This window comes from Macrotis lagotis, chromosome 1 (assembly GCF_037893015.1).
Source record: "Macrotis lagotis isolate mMagLag1 chromosome 1, bilby.v1.9.chrom.fasta, whole genome shotgun sequence".
Classification (NCBI taxonomy): Eukaryota; Metazoa; Chordata; class Mammalia; order Peramelemorphia; family Peramelidae; genus Macrotis; species Macrotis lagotis.
Genome location: NC_133658.1, coordinates 23,145,434 through 23,165,301, shown reverse-complemented (window position 1 = coordinate 23,165,301; position 19,868 = coordinate 23,145,434). Strand labels below are relative to the sequence as shown.

General features: G+C 39.1%; 1 protein-coding gene across 7 annotated transcripts in view; it reads left to right on the top strand.

The window, feature by feature from the left end:
* ZNF638 (zinc finger protein 638) overlaps positions 1-11,588 on the top strand; it is a 146,688-nt gene extending 135,100 nt beyond the window's left edge. For 4 of the 7 annotated variants that reach the window (XM_074195917.1, XM_074195916.1, XM_074195914.1 and 1 more), the window contains 3 exons: positions 1,577-1,645; positions 2,638-2,756; positions 5,378-11,587. In XM_074195917.1, coding sequence (XP_074052018.1) covers positions 1,577-1,645; positions 2,638-2,756; positions 5,378-5,440 — 251 coding nt within the window. In that variant the 3' untranslated portion in view covers positions 5,441-11,587. Of the gene's footprint in view, positions 1-1,576; positions 1,646-2,637; positions 2,757-5,377 lie in introns of all 7 variants that reach the window. The other 3 variants (XM_074195913.1, XM_074195911.1, XM_074195912.1) reach the window with 2 other exon arrangements.
* The last annotated feature ends 8,280 nt before the right edge of the window (positions 11,589-19,868 follow it).

Sequence of the window (19,868 nt, the reverse complement as noted above, 5' to 3'; positions counted from 1 at the left end):
CTTCTCTTGACTTTCTCTTGTTCCTCTTCCTTTCTTATGGAACCAATCAACAAACCTTCCATGTGACAGTGCTTCAACTACTAGAGAAGACAGGGTTTCCCTTGGGCCCAATGTTTCCCCCCTTCAAGCTAAGCCTAGTCATACAACTTAGATTAGGCAACTGACCCATTAGAAAAGAAATCAGCTCAGAAGATCTTTTTATATTTAACCAACAGTAGAAATTAAAAATGGATTTGAGAGAGGAGAAAAGTAAAAAAAAAACAGACCAGTAGGAAAAACCACAAGTAGTTATTTAATCATTTCTTGCAAAACTGCTCATATGCAGAACTCCCTAAATTGACCAAAGTCCTTCTACAGTCCTTCTACAAAAGCACTGATACACTGAATAATAAGCCTGTGTAGTCTGATTATGTCATGACCCTGCCCTCAGAGTACGTATCTTAACTGGAATTGAAAGGCATAGATAAGCAGAGGAAGATAACACTATAGGGTAATCTTATGAGATGTCACCTTTGACCTTGAAAACATTACCTCATCACTCCAGGCCTTAAATTTCAGATACATGAAATGAGGGGATGGGAAAAGGGCCTACATCTGCATAGTGTCCAGCATTGACTTCCTGTTCTTGGGAGTTTTTAGTATATATCATACTCACTGTTGTTAAAAGGTGTGAAACATATGAAGTTGATTCAAAAAGCATAGCTATTTAGAAGAAACAGTGCTTTTAGGGAGCAATAGCTATTTGGACATTTCCAGAACTGATAGTAGACAATAGTACAGTTTAGGTGGATTTGAAACTGGTTAAATAACTAAACTCAGTAGTCTAAATTAAAGAATTGATGTTCTTGGGGAAAAGGTCTGCTAAATGAATGCTCCAGGCATCACAGGGTCATATGTGATTTGTCTTACCGATTAAATTGTTAAAAGGATATATGACATCATGATCCGATTTGTTGATGACAAAACCCCAGCACACTAGGTGATAGTAAGGACTGAGAGGACTGAGAAAAGATTAATAAACTAGAGCACTGCACTAAATTTAAGATACCTTAAAACAGTTACCAAAACAAAGTTTTTACAGCAATAGGGCGGAAGAATCACATGGTCAGCCCATAGTTAGGCAACAGTGAAGAAGGAAAAACAAGGATGTGGCACTTTTCTCAGTGCTCTGGCTGACCACATGTAGTGTTGTGGGAAGGACATTGATAAGTTGGAGATCATCTAGAGGAGAGTGCCTGGGGTGCTTGAGTTCTGACAGTGTCCTGCCTTGTTTAACTAAAAGAAGAGAAAACTGGGAGTGCATATATATAATTGTCTTCTGGTGTTTGAATGATTGCTCTATTACTAGCCTAGGTTACCTTTAAAAGGAGGGACTTGTAACAGATAGTCTCTGGCTATCTTGGGTCCCTTCCAGCTTTAGACTTGATTCTGTGAATCATTTGTTAAGATAAATTTGGGGGGGGGGTCATTTTGATCTTAAAGTAGGGGATAGGACTGTTTGAGAGATTGGAAAAATACTAGCCTGTAAATTTGTTGGGCGAGTTCATTGTTTTTTAAAACTAAACTGTGATTTTAGTTGAAGAATCTGGGTCAGAAGATGCAGAACCAGAGAAAAAGAGAAAGAAAGATGAAGACTCTTCATTAGGCAAGTAATTAGACTTGTTTTATTGCTGCCTTAGGTCCCTGCTCTTTACTTTTTTTTACCTGTAAAAGGAGGGGCTTAAACAAAATTGTCTCAGGAGTCCCTTCCAGCTCTAGATTTGATTGTGACCATTTGTTAAGATACATTGTAGTGGGGGAATTGTGAGGGTGGCTTAGTCTAAATCAGTCTAGTCCAGACTGGTCCAACAATATTTTGTTAAGTCCTTGATGAAGCTTGTTTGCAGTGACGATAAGGACATGGCACATATACAAGTAATTGATGACGCAAAAGTTCTTGGCCTCACTTAAGAGAGTACCTTGTGAGTCCTGAGGCCAAAGTCATCTGCTATTATGTTCTAAGGGACATAGATCACAGGAATTTTCTCATCATATGCATGCACATTTTCAGCCACAAGTGTATTCTGGATAGAAAATTGAGGAGATGAATTGAGGTTGTTGCTTCAAGATCCAAAATTCAAGAATTGCCCTGAATATAAATGTGTTGTTACTAGTTTTCTTTCTCTCTTGACATTGAGCTATTTGGGGGGACTTTTCATCTGAATGCTTTTCTCTTGCTTTGGGGGGGTAAGAAGGAGACTGAGGCTAGATTTATCTTTGGTGTGGCGCCTCATGGTATCTTTTCTCCTGGCCTAATGGTCAGTATCAAGAACTCATAGGGCTAAGCCTTGGAAATAATAGGTAACAAATCCAGCCTTGCTTGTGAACTGCTGCATCTTCAAGCAAGGTGATGTCCTCACACTACGTTGAATTTTAAAAGAACAGAAGGGGTGGGGTGTTGGTTGAGTTAGGAAAAGTTTCAGCCCTATCATTTTCTTGGGATTGATGAGTGCCCACATGTTTTGTCTCCCTTTAAGGTTCTTGAATATCTCACAATTTCAAATAATGCTAGTTTATTTTCAAATGGCAGTGTATATAACACATGAGTGTACATATCTGCATGCGTATATTCATTATCTTTCATATCTTGTCTTCCAGATTTAGATTTCCTTATACCGAAGGCTGGTTTCTTCTGTCCTATTTGTTCCCTCTTCTACTCTGATCAGAAAACGATGGCAAATCATTGCAAGAGTGCACGGCACAAGCAGAACACAGAGGTAGTAGCCTTCTGACTTACCCAATGTTGAGTCTGCTTTGAACACCCCCCCTTCTCCCTTTTTGAGGTTGTCTCTTAGTTTTAAAGCCTTATGGTTTGTGCTTCCCCTTTAGTTTCTGTTTAATTCAAGGGCTCTTTCGTAGAGCAATATGGAATAATGACAAGAGCCCCAACCTGAGAAATCACAGCATTCAAATCTGCTGCTTTACTGAGTATATCATTTTGGTTGAATCACTTAATCTCTCTGGGCCCTGTGGAAAATGGACTAGATGACTCCAGGGTCTCGATCACTAAATCTGACTATTTGTCACACACTCTTACTGCTATTTTAGTGAGGATTTCACTTATATTCTTGGTTTTTGTAATTCCCTGTATTTTCCAAAACATGTCCTTTTATATACCTCATCCAAAGCCTGCTTGTGTATTGGGTACCCTCCCTTTTTGGTGTCCTTAAGACAATTAATACAGCACTTTATCTTTGACCTTGCTTTTATAAAATCAGGACATTCTTAATTTATAAAAACACAACCTGTGAAGAAGAAATAAAAGAAATTATTTGGAACTATTTCAGATGATTGCTGCCAATAAAACTGGCAGCATAAATGAAAATGGATGAATATTTATGAAGTTGTAAAATGTCCAGATCAAATAATGAAGTCTTTCAAGAAGAAATTGAAAAAAACATAAATGATCATCAAAGGAGAAAAACCTAAGACTAAAGAATTTACAAATGCATTTATTTGGTTAAACATTTAAAAAGCAAATATAACATACACTGTTTGGAAAAAATAATAGGAAGAATGTACTACCAAATTCCTAATAAGATACAAATAATGGTCTTGATACCTGAAATCTGATACTTTGATACCTGAGAAAATCAGACTAGAAAATTATCAACTAATAATTAGAAAAATTTTAATTGGCAAGGAGACTATAGTTGCATATTCCAAAAGTTATATTGTATTACTCAGCTCTATACTAGGAATCCAGGACTGGTTCAGTATTAGGAAACCATCAACACAATTGGCAATGTTTTAATAAGCAGTAAGAACAAATTTTTCTAAAAGCAATCATCTGCATTCTCTGTTACGGTGATAAATTTAGGTACTTTCCCCAGTAAATTCAGGAGTAAAAGCCAGGATGTTCATAATCACCATTATTGTTCAGTTATAGGACTAGAGCTCTTATAGCAGTAACACACACACAAAAAGTTATTAGAATGAACACAAGCCAAAAAAGGAAATAAAACTTCACTGTTTGCTGATAATATGATGGTTTATTTAGAGATTCCAAGAAAGTAAACTAATTGAAAACTATCAACAAAATTGTAGGATATGAGATAAACCTGTATAAATCATTAGGGTTTCTATATTTTGACTGTAAAATCCAGCAGTAAGGGAAAGATTCTGTTTAAAATTATTATAGAAATTATAACATACATGCACACAGGAACTACATAAACATAGTAACAAACCATACTTTGCGCAGACCTCATTTTTTAAAATGCATGGGGTGGAAGTATCTTCTCCTATCTCTTATTTGTAACCATGCTTATTTTTTACAATTTTGCAACATTTGCTTTTTGAGATATATGATTATTGTTGTTTCTTGCAGCAAAAAAAGATAAATTTTCCTTTACTTTCATGTACCACAGTTTGTTTAACCATTCCTTGATCATTTGACATCCACTTTGTTTCCTGTTCTTTGATAGGCTCTTTTCATGATAACTAAAAATATAAAATTTGGGGGGGGGCAGGGGAATATACCTATCAATTTGGGAATGCCTAAACAAATGTTGGTATATAATTGTAATGGAATTTTATTGTGCTATAAGAAATGACCAACAGGATGATTTCAGAAAAACCTGGAAAGACTTAAATGACCTGATTCAGGAGAATGTTATATACAGTAACATTCATTGAGGAACTGTAAATGACTTAGCTATTCTCAGCAATACAATGATCTGAGAAAATCCTAAAGGACTTTTTTGCTTACCTTCTTGGGGAGAGAGATAGAATTTGAAATTCAAAACTTTAAATAAAAATGTTCTAAAATTTAAAAAAAGAAAACAAAAAACTAAAGAACAGCAAAAAAGTGCTGCTGTTTGTATTTTGGTGTATATAGCTGAACTTGTTTCTGACTGATATTATTTCTTGAGTCATTAGGGTATAGACATTAAAGGGACTTTCTTTGCATAAGTAATTGCTTTCTAAATAGTTATACTAATTCCCTGTTTCACCAGCAACTAATAATATATTTATCTTCCCCAAATCCTGCCAAAATGAGCTATTCCTATCTTTGCCAACTTGCAGGGATGTAAGATGAAACTTTGGGGTTCTGGTGTATCATTTTGATTTTAATTTATCTTATTAGTGATTGGGAGCATTCTTTTGTGTAGTTGTTAATAGTTTGTAACTTCAGAGAACTGTTTATATCCTTTGACTACTTATTTACTGAGGAATGACATAGGATATGTTATAATTTAGTTCACATACACATTGTATTGTGGAATATGGTGTAAGATGCTAGTATAAGCTTAATTAAGTATTTATCTTTTTATGGATACCAAAGGAGGGGGGGAAATTCTAATGAAATTTTTTTCTTACATATTATTTTTAACAGAAATTCATGGCCAGGCAGAAAGAAAAAGAGCGGAAAGAGGCTGAAGAGAAAAGCTCCAGGTGATCAGGAGAAGAATTCATTAAGAATTTCTTTAGGGTCCAGTTGATTTTATGTATTTTGTTATCACTTAATTTGTAACTTTGTTTCAGAAGCAGATATTCATGTTGTACAAATTTCTGATTGCACTTGATGTAGAAAGGACTGTTGGGGGTGGGGGGTGGGGGGGCAGTATGATGGGTTTGATTTTTATATCAAATCATCTGGCCTGGAGAAACATCTTTTACATACAAGTGTTGAAATAAATGTTGCTACTGTATATTTAACAGCACCTACTGTGTTTGTTGTTTATTGCTAAGGATCTTTCTGTGAGTGCTGTGTCTTAAAAGAATTTTGACTGACAATCTTGTGAGTCGTTGTGGTGACAGTTAGTGTCCTGTTTTCTGAAGATGACTGTATTTTATCCATTTCTTAGGATATGTAGTGTCAAAAATTTTTTTCTTGGGTTAGACTGAGGATTATAGTCACCTGAGTATCTGTCATAACTGGTATGTGACATTGTCCACCACTCTAGCTTCACTTGTTTTTGTAGTAGCAGGGTGTTTTGTGTGAGGATGAAGTGAACATTTATTTTCTTTATTAAACCTTAACCGTTAACCTTTGATCAACTCAGAATTTCAGAGACCTACATTTTAAGTAGTTCTCTCAAAATGGAAATTTATTTTATTAAAACATACATTTTTTTTGTCAAGAAGTCAATTTGGATTTTTCTTGGTTTCTAAGAATATCTGTTATATTTTTTTGCTAAGGCCCAGTTATATGACACCCAGACTAGCAAGTCAATGCTTGTTATCATTTGGGGGGAAAGGGAGCATAGGAGAATCAACTGATCACTAATCTACTTATGGTGTTGCTTTTGATGGGTACCAAAGTAATCATACTTGGTAGGTATGAAATTTTTAGATAAAAATATAATAATGGCACATTTATCCAACAGGGAGTGAGCTATTCACACCCATAATTTTCCTTGATTTAAATGTCCTTTTTAATTTTTTTTTAAATAATGGGAGTAGTTATTTGTAAAATGTATTCCATATTTTCCTGACTTATAGTATATTGAGCTCAATCTAGTTTTTTCCTGATGACTTAGGTTTTCAGGATAAAATTGAATTATTCTGTTCTCAAATACTATGTTTATACTTATATTGTAAAATTGATGAGACCTTGGAAATCATTTAATTGCATTTTTACATCCTCCTTTGAAGTGTGACTGTTTTGAGTTGGGAAGCTAGTTGCAGGATGTCCATCAGCTTAGCCAGTCATCTCTTTAAATAGAATATTAGCTTTTAGAGGGTTTCCCCTGTATTGCTTTGCAGATCACAGCAATATTTGCCCCAGAAGTAGTAACCATCACTTCAGGAAGCATCTAGGGCTTCTTTCTGCCCTATCTTCAGGACTTCACACGTTCTGTGTAAAGATGGCTATGGAATGAATTGAGGTTGTCTGTGTAACAAGTGTTAAAGAAAAAGGAGAGTTGAGAGCAGCTTGACTGGGAAGGCCTAGCCACTGCATTACTGTCAACTGTGTGCAAGGCAGCAGTTCAAATTAAGAGGAATTGACAAAAAGCAGGATTTTAACTGGGGTTTGAAGAAAGCCATGGAGAAGAGAATGAGAACTTCAAACACCTGGGGTCAGGAGATGTTATGTAAAAAGAAGCCGGTGTTTCTGGATCCTAGAGTATGATGTAGACTAGAAAGGAGAGAGGAGAATTGTTTTGAGTTTATTCTTCAAAGGAAGTGCAATGGACTTGGAAGACTATGACAAAAGTTAAAATAAGTAGGAAGGTAAGCCTGTCTAGGTCAGAGATGTCCTGTTTTTTGGTTGGTTTTTTAAAAAATTCTGAACTTAATGCTTCTTAGACTGAACATTTCCACATAAAAGAGAGCAGGAAATGAGGCTTGTACTTGAAATGACAAATTTATAACTGCTTGTTTTTCCTTTAAGTGCATAATAAATTCAACCTGTAACTTTCAAGGCTATCCTGTTTGTTTTTCCTTCTGACTTTCCATCAGTTCTCTTCTATGCATTTAAAGAATATATTCTAAAGTGACCCTTTGAGATATCAGGCTTGAGCATTCTAAAGATTGTCATTAAGAGTCTAGATTAATAGGATTAGGTAATTAGACTGACCCACAATGGTCGCTGGAACTGTGAAAAGACTGGAAGCCTAGAAGAGGCATTATGCAGGAGGAAGCCAACAGTCAAGGTGGGGGAAGCAGTGCAACCTCCATAGACCACTAAAGCCTCATCAGCCTTGGAGCTGCAGCTCAGTCCCTCCATTCTGTGTCCTCAGTGTGGTTACTTGAATCCCGAATCCTATAGCAAGGTTTCTGTTCCTGGACACAAGGGCCTTAATGTCACTCAATCCAAGAGAGGTGATCTCGATGCCAGATCTCCCAGAGAGTAGGATCATGCTGCCCCCAGCAGTAGGAAAATTGTTAATAGAGACTAGAACAACCATACAAGTCTGAGTTAGTAGTAACAGGTAGTGTGTGAGGTAGAATCTACCTGGAACACAAAGACATCCTGGAAAGAAAAGTAGGAAAAATGAATAAACAAAGTGGCCCAGGTTCTATTGCAAATAAAAATGGCTAACATTGAATTATGTTATTGTTCAGTCATAGCCGACTGTTCATGACCCTTTTGGGATTTTCTTGGCAAAGATAATGGAATGGCTTGTCATTTCCTTAGCTATCTTATTTTACAGCTGAGGAAACTGAGGCTAACAGTTAAATGACTTGCACAAGATCACACAGCTACTGACATGAGGTCAGTTGGGTCTTCCTGACTCTAGGCCCAGCACTCTGAACCATTTTAATTCTCTTGTTTGGATTATGCCTCAGACTTAATGAAGTCCACCTCCTTAGCAAATGGAGAAAAACCTCAGTGACTTGATTGAATTTGTCACCAGCCAATGTGAAAATCTTTTTCTCAGCCCTTGGAAATTACTAGAAGATATTAGGAAGGAATTATATCTCTAACTAAAAGGGAAATTCTTATAGGTCACCGTGAAGCAGCAGGTCTGCCCTTTCCTTAAGACAGGTAGGGAATCTTTTATTCTGCCAAGGGCCATTTGGATATTTATAGCATCATTCATGAGTCATATAAAATTATCAACTCAAAAATTAGCCTGCTATATTTGGTCATACTTTTAATTAATTCACCCCTCAAAAACTCTTAGATGTATTGAATTTTGAGTTCTTCCTCTAGTTTCTGTGGTAGTGCCAGACCAAATGATTTTACAGGCCTTTTATGTCCTGTAGGCCAGACATTCCCAGCCCCTGCCTTAGGGGTATTTGCTTACCTGCACATGCTGGAGGTAAGAGCCAATACTGCCTTGCCTTGCCCAACAGTGAAGGTGAATTCTGTTACCTTTAAGATCTGAATTTTGACTTTTCATTAAGAAGGGTTGTAGATGGGTCAAAATCAAAGGCTACTAGGATTTTATCAATGTGGTGGAATTTCAGGAGAAATTCATTGGTTATCAATTACATGTTGAGCTCCACCAAGATTCAATGGCTGTATACCATAAATGGAACTCTGGTACCATGAGCCTCTGAGGCAACCTTTGCAGACAGATGAAGAAAGGTACAAATCATATGTGACTTCCCCACAGCTAAAATTGGGTATTTGCAAAATAAAGTTAGATGTACTTTAGGAGTGAGATGTACTTTAGGAAAATAAAGTTGTAAATGAGTTGAATTCTATGCAGATTTTTGCAGACAAAGTGAGTTTTTTAAAAACCTGTTAGAGGTCGAAGAGGAAAACTGGTAGAATGCTCTTCTGGATCACAAGCCTATACCAGGTACTCACAGAATTCCTTTATACAGCAACATTTCTCTGATGAATTAAGGTGTATTCAACTTTTGATTTCTGAAGCTGACTTTTCATAATATTTTCTTATTAAGAACTTTGAAATTTCCATGAAGATGTGTTATCATTGCTTTTTTTGTTTCTCTGCAATGGCCTCTTTTCCTCAAAATCCATTTTTAAGTTTTAAACATAATCCACTGTCCATTCCCTCACCTGCTGTCTTACCTTTTGGTTATACTGGTATAAAAATTGTAAAAAAATTATGAAATGTTTATGAAAATGGGGAAATAATTAAAACTCATTTGATTATGAAAGAAGTTGTTTGGGATGGAGCAAGGTGAGAGGAGTCCAGAAGGGAGGGTGATGGTTATGTATGGAAGTAGGCTGAGATAAATCCTCACTTTGTTCTGTGGACTCATTCCCAGTGTCAAGGAGATGCCATTTTGGGGGGAGGGAGCAGGGAGGATGATGGCAAGGAGTAAAATATCTTCTAACATTTTCATGGAATTTTAAAAGGTTTTTTGTTTTTCATAAGTTCTTCTAAAGCTTTAAAGAAATTTTGGTGTCGGGGTTGCTCAAGACAAAAACCTGGAAGAGAGAAATAACACCAAAATACAGCTCAAAAGATCAGTCACAAGATCAATTAAAATTTCTAGAGGGGGAAACGTACCCTTTTTAGAACTAGATAAATTTAACCAAAAATTTAACCAAATAGATGAGAATGAACAGAATTTTAGGAAAGTAGTGAAAGACTTTTGTTGAGTATTGAGTGGGAATAAAAAAGGGTATGCATATTTTCCCATTAATAAAACTAGGAACTTTTTTTTTCTGATCCATTAGCTAATTTCATTAAAAAGAAAAAAATTCACATAGCAAAAGTGAGAAAATTCCTAAGTATTTACTAAGGGCCTACAATTTCTCAAGCACTACTAAATTCTAAGGATAGAAAGAAATGGAAAAATAGTCCCTGCTCCCGAAGCACCCATCTGATGGGAGAAGAACATGCCAACAACTACATATACACAGGATGATCATCAGAGTAGTAACAGTGTGGGACGGAGTCTGCCTGCAACATAAAGATATCCTGGAAAGAAAAACAGGAAAAATGAGTAAAGTGGCCCAGGTTCTAACATGGAAGTGGAGCCTGCAGTTCTCTGAACCAATAACACTTTTTCAGCTGGTAAACTAGGAGCCATATCCAGTCTAAGGGAACTCCAGCCAGGGAGGAACCCATGGGGTGTGTTGTACAGATCCAAACACCTCCGGAACTTTTGGAACTCGCTACAGAAGTGTAGCAATCAAGACTACTGTGAATCAAAACACTTGGGAGTGCTGAATGCTTGCAGGTCTCTCTATTGTCTTTGCCCTCTTGCAATAAGACTACATTCTCTACTCCAAGAAAGCAGCAAGAGCAAAGAGGGCCAAGCTCAGCCCTTTCCCTTTAGAAGTGACTAGATCCTGGCCTGAACATAAATTCTGAAGTTAGGAAGTAATCTGCAAGAATGAACCAATAACTTATGAAAATGACAACCCAAGACACAAACCCAGAAGAGAATTACTCTAAAATATCCACAAGCAAAGACTCCAAGAAAACTAGTTCAATTAGAATTCCTAAAAGAAATTAAGCATTTAGTGGGGCGGCTAGGTGGCATAGTGGATAAAGCACCGGCTTGGAGTCAGGAGTACCTGGGTTCAAATCCAGTCTCAGACACTTAATTTCCTAGCTGTGTAATAATTTCCTAGCTGTGTGGCCTTGGGCAAGCCATTTAACTCCATTTGCCTTGCCAAAAACCTAAAAAAAAAATTAAGCATTTAAAAAAATATATTCTTTTTGTACAAATGATTTTTTATACATACTTGTTTAGGTGTAAACATAATACCCCTCCCCCCAAAACATAGATCCACATGAGAGCTAAAAAATTAAAAATAATTAATAGGTGCAGCCAGGTGACACAGTGGCCAGAGCACTGGCCCTGGAGCCAGGAGCACCTGAGCGCAAATCTCATCACAGACAACCAACAATCACCCAACTGTGTGACCCTGGGCAAGCCACCCCAACCCCATTACCCTGCAAAAACAAAAAAAGACCCAAAATAAAATAATGTGCTTCAGTCTGTGTTCCAACACCTCCAGCTCTGTCTCAGGTGGATCACATTTTTTATGATAAGTCCATCACAAAAGCTATTTAAATATTTTCCCAACATTGCCATTACTGATAGCAACTCCCTCTATTTGTACTTCCCCACTACCATATACTATATCTTCTCTCTTCTTCCACTCTGTCCTTAAATGTGCTGTAGGGTAGCTGAGTGGCACAGCACACAGATCCCCAGCCCTGGGGCCAAGAGACCCAGAGCCCACATACCACCCCTTAGGCCCAGCATCCACCCAGTCCTGTGGTCTCGGACAGGCCATCCAATCCCAATCCCTTGCAAGAAGTAAAAAAAGGGGATAAAGCACTGGCCCTGGAGTCAGGAGTACCTGGGTTCAAATCCGGCCTCAGACACTTAATATTATTACCCAGCTTTGTGGCCTTGGGCACACCACTTAACTCCATTGCCTTGCAAAAACCTTTAAAAAAAAGTAGAAGAAAATCTGTTATATCTGACCATTCTGCCCCCACAGTCCATCCTCTCCTCCATCACTCACATCCCCCCTTCCCCCTGCCCCCTCCTTACTCTAAATGCCTATGCCCCATTGAGTGTGTGTGTGTGTATATAATATATATATATATATATATATATATATATATATATATATATGCTGTTTCCTCTCCTAGCCACCTCTGATGAGAGCAAAGATTCCCTCATTCCCCCTTGCCTTCCCCTTCCATATCATTGCAATAGCTCATTGTAATAAAGATAAACATGAAATATCTTAGCCTACTCCTCCTCTCCTTTTTCTCCCATTACATTTCCCCTTTAGCCATTGACTCCATTTTTACACTGTATATTATATCTTCAAATTTAGCTCTCTCCTGTGCTTTATCTATAAAAGCTCCTACCTGCTTTATTAAATGAGGTTAATATATATTAAATATGAGTATTATCAGTATCATTTTTCTAAGCAGGAATATATGTAGTTCATCATCATTAAGTCCTTCATGTTTTCCCCTTCTCCTCTACTCTATGCTTCACCTGAGTCCTGTATTTGAAGATCAAACTTTCTGTTCAGCTCTGGCCATTCCAACAGGAACATTTGAAATTCCCATGTCATTGAAAGTCCATCTTTTTCCCTGGAAGAGGACATTCAGTTTTGCTGGGTAGTTGATTCTCGGTTGCATTCCGAGCTCATTTGCCTTCTGGAATATTATATTCCAAGCCCTATGAGCCTTTAATGTAGTTGCTGCTAAGTCCTGTGTGATCCTGACTGCAGCTCCACGATATTTGAACTGTGTCCTTCTGGCTGCTTGTAATATTTTCTCTTTGACTTGGGAGTTCTGGAACTTGGCTATAATATTCCTGGGGGTTGGCTTTTTTTTTTTTTTGGATCTCTTTCTCGGGGAGATTGGTGGATTCTCTCAATTTCTATTTTGGATATCAGGGCAATTTTCCTGTAGTAATTCTTTGAAAATGATGTCAAGGCTCTTTTCCTGATCATGACTTTCAGGTATCCCATTAATTTTTAAATTATCTTTCCTAAATCTGTTTTCCATATCAGTTATTTTTTCAATGCGATGTTTCACATTTTCTTCTAATTTTTCATTCTTTTAGTTTTGAAGTATTGTGTCTTGATTTCTCATAAAGTCATTAGCTTCCTTTAGCTCTATTCTACATCTGAAGGATTTGTTTTCCTCAGAGGACGTTATCTCCTTTTCCATCTGGCCAATTCTGCTTTTTAAAGCATCTTCTCAATAACTTTGAACTGTTTTTTCCATTTGACCAATGCTGGTTTTTAACATGTTATTTTCTTCAGCATTTTTTGACTAAGCAGCTGACTTCTTTTTCAAGTGTTTCCTGCATCGCGCTCATTTCTTTTCACAATTTTTCTTCTATCTTCCTCACTTGATTTTCTTTTTTTTTTTTTTTTAAAGTTTTTGCAAGGCAAGTGGGTTTAAGTGGCTTGCTTGCCCAAGGCCATACAGCTAGGTAATTATTAAGTGTCTGAGGTCATATTTGAACTCAGGTACTCCTGACTCCAGGGCTGGTGCTCTATCCATTACGCCACCTAGCCGCCCCTCTCACTTGATTTTCAACGTCTTTTTTGAGCTCTGTCATAGCCTGAGCCCAATTTCTGTTTTTCTTGGAGTCTTTAGATGCAGAAGCTTGTACTTCCTTATCTTCAGATTGAGTATTTCATTCCTCCTTGGGATCATAGACAAAATATTTCTCAATGGTGTTCCTGTTTTTTCTCTGCTTACTCATTTCTCCAGCCTGTGCCTGGTTTTGGGGAGCTTCCTGAGCTTTTGAGTATTTTGGGGACACGCCCCCCCCACAAGGATCTCTGTGTGAGGCTCTGTCTTCCCTCCTGGTCTGTGAATGACCACATGTGCACTCCTCTGCCACAGGGCTGGGGGGGGGGGGGGCCTGCTGTGCTAAGGGGCGCCTAGACTGCGATCAGGATCTGAATGTGGTCAGAGCCCCAGAGTCCTGTGACAGGGACAGAAGACAGACCTCAGCAGTCTCTCTCCACTCTCCTACCTAGGCTCAGCACTCACACCTGGGGGCTCCTGCTTGCTAGGCTAGGCTCCACCTGCTTCCATTTCCTGGATCTGGACCCCCTCAGCCATGCTGCTCACTAAGTGCCCTGAGGGCTGGGCTTCACATGCTCCCTCTGGCAGAGGACCCCTGCTGATCTTCCAAGTTGTGCCCGGTGCTCCCTGGGGTGTAGGTCAGGAAACTGCCCCTGCTGCCATGAACCCGACTCCCAGCGCCCTGGGACTGTCTCCAGGAACTTGAAATTCCTTTGCTCTGGTGGGCCGCCTCTCTAACCCTGTGGAGCAGAGCCTTTCCACTGTTTTCCAGGTTACCTTGGGTTGGAGAATTGCCTTGCTGGATCCCTTTGTGGGTTCTGTCTCTCAAAAATTCAGTTAGAGTCCTTATTTTATAAGTTTGGAAATATCAGAGAGAGAGCACCTAAGAGAGGATCCTTTCCTGTCGCCATCTTGGCTCTTGCCCTCCCCCCAATGTGTTTTTTTAAAAAAAGTTTAAATGTTTTTACATAAGTGAAATGACAATACTGAAGGAAAAAACAAGAAATGAGTTATGGGTAGAAAAAGAATTGGAAATAGAATTAGCAGCTACAAGGTAAGGTATAAAATACTTTACAAGCAACAAAGTGAAAATTAAAATAGATCAATTAGAAGTCAGTGATTCCATGAATGACATGAAATATTGAAGGCAAAGGCTAACAAAAATTTGAAAATATAGAGCAAAAACAACTGACCTGGGAAAAAATGATAAATGAAAGATAAGGATTATTGGACTGCTTGAAAGTCCAAACCAAAGAGAACCTGGACATCATATTTCCAGAACTCAAAAAACAAAGACTGCCCTCATCTCCAAGAACGGTAGGAGAAAGTGCAAATCGAAAGATTTCACTGATAAGTGATCCCAAAATGAAAACTCAGAGACATTATAGGCAAAATCCAGAGATTCTGGGTCAAAGAAAACTAACATCTAGAAAGGATTGAGTAACCATAGTCAGGATCACAAAAGATAGTCACCACTTTAAACAGAGCTTGAAACATGATACCCCAAAAGGTAAAAGGCTTACATCCTAGAATAGCTTACCAATAAAAACTGAATATAATGCTAATGGGGATGGAAGGAGAGGAAACTTTCTAATGAAAAAAGCTTCAATGTAACTGAAACACAAACAGATAACACAAAAGATAAATACAAAAGGGGGACGGAGCCAAGATGGCGACAATAAAGGATCTAGTCTTAGGCTCTCTGATAAAACTCATAAGCTAAGGACTCTAACTAAACTTTCGAGAGACAGAACCCACAGAGGGACCCAGTGAGGCAGTTCTCCTACTCAAGGTAACCGGGAAAAGAGCAGAAGGGCTCTGCTCCCCGGGATCGGAGAGGCGGCCTGCCAGAGGGGTGGCCAGAGGGAAAGAACTTCAGCCTCCCGGAGGCAGCCCCAGGGCACTGGGAGCCGTGGCTCACAGCAGCGGGGGAGTCTCCTGAGCTGCACCCCGGGGAGCACCGGGCACAAAGTGGGGGAACAGCGGGGGACCTCTGCCAGAGCGAGCACATGGAGCCCAGCCCTCGGGGCACACAGCAAGCAATGTGGTCTTTCTGCAGCCCTGATCCAGGAACAGAAGCAGGTGGAGCTGGTAAGCAGGAGCCCCCAGGGCATGAGCCCATGGAGCTGAGGGAGGGAGTGAAAAGAGACTGCAGAGCTCTGTCCTCTGCCTCTGGAACAGGACTCTGGGGCTCTGACCACATTCAGATCCTGATCGCAGTCTAGGTCCCCCCCATAGAACACCAGGGCCCCCCCACCTCAGCCCCGTGGCAGACCAGGAGGGAGGACAGAGCCTCACACACTGAGACCCTTGTGGGAGTGTCCCAAAAGATCAGGAAGCACCCCAAAACAGGCACAGGCTGGGAAAAAGGAGCAAGCAGAGAAAAAAGAGGAACACAATTGAGAAATATTTTGCAAATGAGCCCAAGAAGGATCAAAATACTCAGTCGGGAGATGAGGAAGCACAAGCTCCTGCATCTAAAGACTCCAAGAAAAGCAGAAATTGGGCTCAGGCTATGATAGAGATTTAAAAAGACTTTGAAAATCAAATGAGGGAGTTAGAAGAAAAACTGGGGAAAGAAATGAGAGAGATGCAGGAAAAACATGAAAATGAAGTCAGCAGCTTAGTCAAGGAAATCCAAAAAAATGCTGAAGAAAATAGCATGCTAAAAACCAGCTTAGGTCAAATGGATAAAACAGTTCAAAAAGTTATGGAGGAGAAGAATGCTTTAAAAAGCAGAACTGGCCAGATGGAAAAAGAGATAAGAAAACTCTGAGGAGAACAAATCCTTCAGACAAAGAACAGAATTCAGGGAGATTGATGAATTTGCCAGAAATTAGGAATCAATACTTCAAACCCCCAAAAATGAAAAATTAGAAGAAAATGTGAAATATCTCATTGAAAAAACAACTGATATGGAAAACAGACTTAGGAAAGATAATTTGAAAATTATTGGAATACCTGAAAGTCATGATCAGGAAAAGAGCCTTGACATCATTTTCAAAGAATTACTACAGGAAAATTGCCCTGATATCCTAGAAGCAGAGGGCAAAATAGAAATGGAGAGAATCCACCGATCCCCCCCGAGAAAGAGATCCCCAAAAACCAACCCCTAGGAATATCATAGCCAAGTTCCAGAACTCCCAAGTCAAGGAGAAAATATTACAAGCAGCCAGAAGGACACAAATACCGTGGAACTACAGTCAGGATCACACAGGACTTAGCAGCAACTACATTGGAAGCTCGTAGGGCTTGGAATACAATATACCGGAAGGCAAAAGAGCTTAGAATGCAGCCAAGAATGAACTACCCAGCAAGGCTGAATGTCCTCTTCCAGGGGAAAAGATGGACTTTCAATGAACCAGGGGAATTTCAAAGGTTCCTTTTGGAATGGCCAGAGCTGAACAGAAGGTTTGATCTTCAGATACAGGACTCAGGTGAAGCATGGAGATTGGAGGAGAGGGGGGAAATATGAAGGACTTAATGAGGATGAACTGTATGTATAGAAAAATGATACGGATAATATTCATATGAACCATCTCAGTTAATAGAGCAGGTACAGGGAGCTTTTATAGTTGAAGCACAGGAGAAAGCTGAATTCAAAGATAAAATATGGTGTAAAAATGGAGTTAATAGAATAAAAGGGAAATGTAATGGGAGAAAGAAAAAGGAGAGGGGGAGTAGGCCAAGATATTTCATATAATAAGACTTTTCTTTATTATAATGAGCTATTGCAATGATATGTAAGGGGGGAAGGCAAGGGGGAATGAGGGAAACTTCACTCTCATCAGAGGTGGCTAGGAGAGGAAACAGCATATATACTCAATGGGGTACAGGCATTCGGAGTAAGGAGAGGGGGCGACGGGGAAGGGAGGGATGTGAGTGATGGAGGAGAGGATAGACCATGGGGGTAGAGTGGAGGGATATAACACATTTTCTTTTTTACTTCTTGCAAGGGGCTGGGATTGGATGGCCTGTCCAGGACCACAGGGCCAGGTGGATGCTGGGCCTAAGGGGTGGTATGGGGACTCAGGGCTTCTTGGTCCCAGGGCCAGGGATCTGTCTGCTGCACCACTCAGCGACCCTGCAGCAGAGTCAGAGTGAAAGGAGAGAGAAAATATAGTACATGGTAGAGGAGAAATACCAAAGGAGGGAGTTGCGATCATCAATGGCAACGTTGGAAAAATATGGAAGTAACTTTTGCCATGGATTAATCATAAAGAATGTGATCCATGCACGACAGAGTTGTTGGTGTTAGAACGAAGACTGAAGCACATTTTTTTTAACATTATTATTTTTTTGGGGGGGGTGCAGGGCAAATGGGGCTCAGTGGCCTGCCTGGGGCCACATAGCAGGGTGATCCTTGGGTGTCTGAGGCCAGATTTGGACCCGGGTGCTCCTGGCTCAAGGGCCAATGCTCTGTCCACCACCCAGCCACCCCTACTATTATTACTATTTTATTTTATTTCGGGTCTTTTTTTTCTTTTTCTTTTGGTTTCTGCAGGGCAGTGGGGTTCTGGTGGCTTGCATATCACACGGCTGGGTGATAGTTGGGTGTACGGGGCCAGATGTGGGCTCGGGTGCTCGTGGCTCCAGGGCTGGTGCTCCGTCCATTGCGCCACCTGGCCATACCTACAATTATTACTATTATTTTTTTTATTTTAATTTTTTTTCTTTCCCCTTTATCGCTGAAGCAAGTCTATATTTTTTGGGGGAGGGAGTATCTCATTTACCCTTAAACAAGAATATTTTACTAATGTAAAAATAACATTAATTGTACAAAATGAGAATAAATATTAAATAAAAAAGATAAATAGAAAAAAATTTTAAAAATTAAATTAAAAAAGATAAATAGAAAAAGATAAATATGAGCAGTCATAAGGCACTAAACAATAAACTGTTAACATTCTAATGGAGGGGGAGGGGCATGTTGCATATTTCTCTCCAGAATGCTATCATTAAGGAGTCATAGAGGGAGTCTACTAATAAGACAGGGAACCTAGATGACCTTGAGTGCAAGGGAACTGGAAGAATTTATAGACCATTATAGATGAAATGGAAGAAAAAATTGGAAATTCTATGATTTGGACAAAAAAATGAATATAGGGAGGAATGTTGAGCAAAATGCCATTTGAACCTCACCTATCTGGTCAAGGAAGGAAGACTATATACATCAGAACTGGATATAAAAATACATTTCACTTAATAGGGAGATAGATAAAGGGGGAAAGAAGGGGAATAAAATAGAGGGTAGATTAGGGGAGGGATTAATCCTAAAGGAAACCAACTATAATTGAGGATTTAGTTATTTAAGGAGGTATTTAAAAGAAAAGGAAGAATAAGAATCTAGGTACCTCCTAATACAGCTGTCCACAGGGCTTGTTTTTAAAGTCCAAGGAATCTGCTTGGAGGTGCTTTGCACTTCAATCTAGCCAAACCTGAACCCAGCAAGTTGGGTCTTCCCTAAAGTTCTCTCAAGTTGTTTTAGGATGACAAATACTTTACCTGGACTTTTATTTATTCCTACTACTCTACCTGGTTTGTGGGAAAATTGTAAAGAGTAGGTATTTCCTGTCTTATTTCACCACCTTTTTTTCTTTGTAGTCCTCCATAGTTGATGCATTTTAAAATAACATCAGATTGCAAAAGAGGTCCATCACACGCACACACACACACACACATACACACACAAACACACAGAATTTCTGACCTAAGAGAAGGGAATGATTAAAAATGCCAAAGGAAAAAGACAATAAGAGACTTTTAAACAATGAATACATCTATATCCTTAAAATTTTGAGGAAGAATATATACCTCAGATCTAAATTATAAGGACTGCAAAGTGAGTGGGGGAGAGTAAAGAAGCAAAGAATGTGGATGAATTTATATTCATCTGTAAGAGACAAAGAGAAACAGAGGAGAGAGAAAGAGGGGAGAATGGAGCAGTGGATAGAGGTGGCACAGTAGATAGAGCACTGGCCCTGGAGTCAGGAGGACCTGAGTTCAATTGTGACCTCAGACACTTAATTACCTAGCTGTGTGACCTTGGGCAAGTTATTTAACCCCATTACCTTAACCCTTAACTCCATTCTTTTGAGCTTTCAACACTGTCAAGATTGCAGTGAGACTGATATGTATTCTGTCAGGTGCTCTGACCACATCTTTAAAAACTAAAAAAAAGGAAGTCCTCACCATCAAAGTTCTTGCCATCATCAAAGGATTTAACATCTGAAATGTCACTAAAGAAAAAGCATCCCTGTTCGGCCGCTGTCCCTTAAGGATCATGGTACTTCCATCTGAATTCTTTACAATAGTAGCTCCTTGTGGGAAGGGACTGATTTGTTTTTCTATGGGTATCCTTAATACAGTGTTCAACCCATATTAAGCACTTAAAAAATGTTTCATTCATTCAGTTTCAAAAAAGATCAT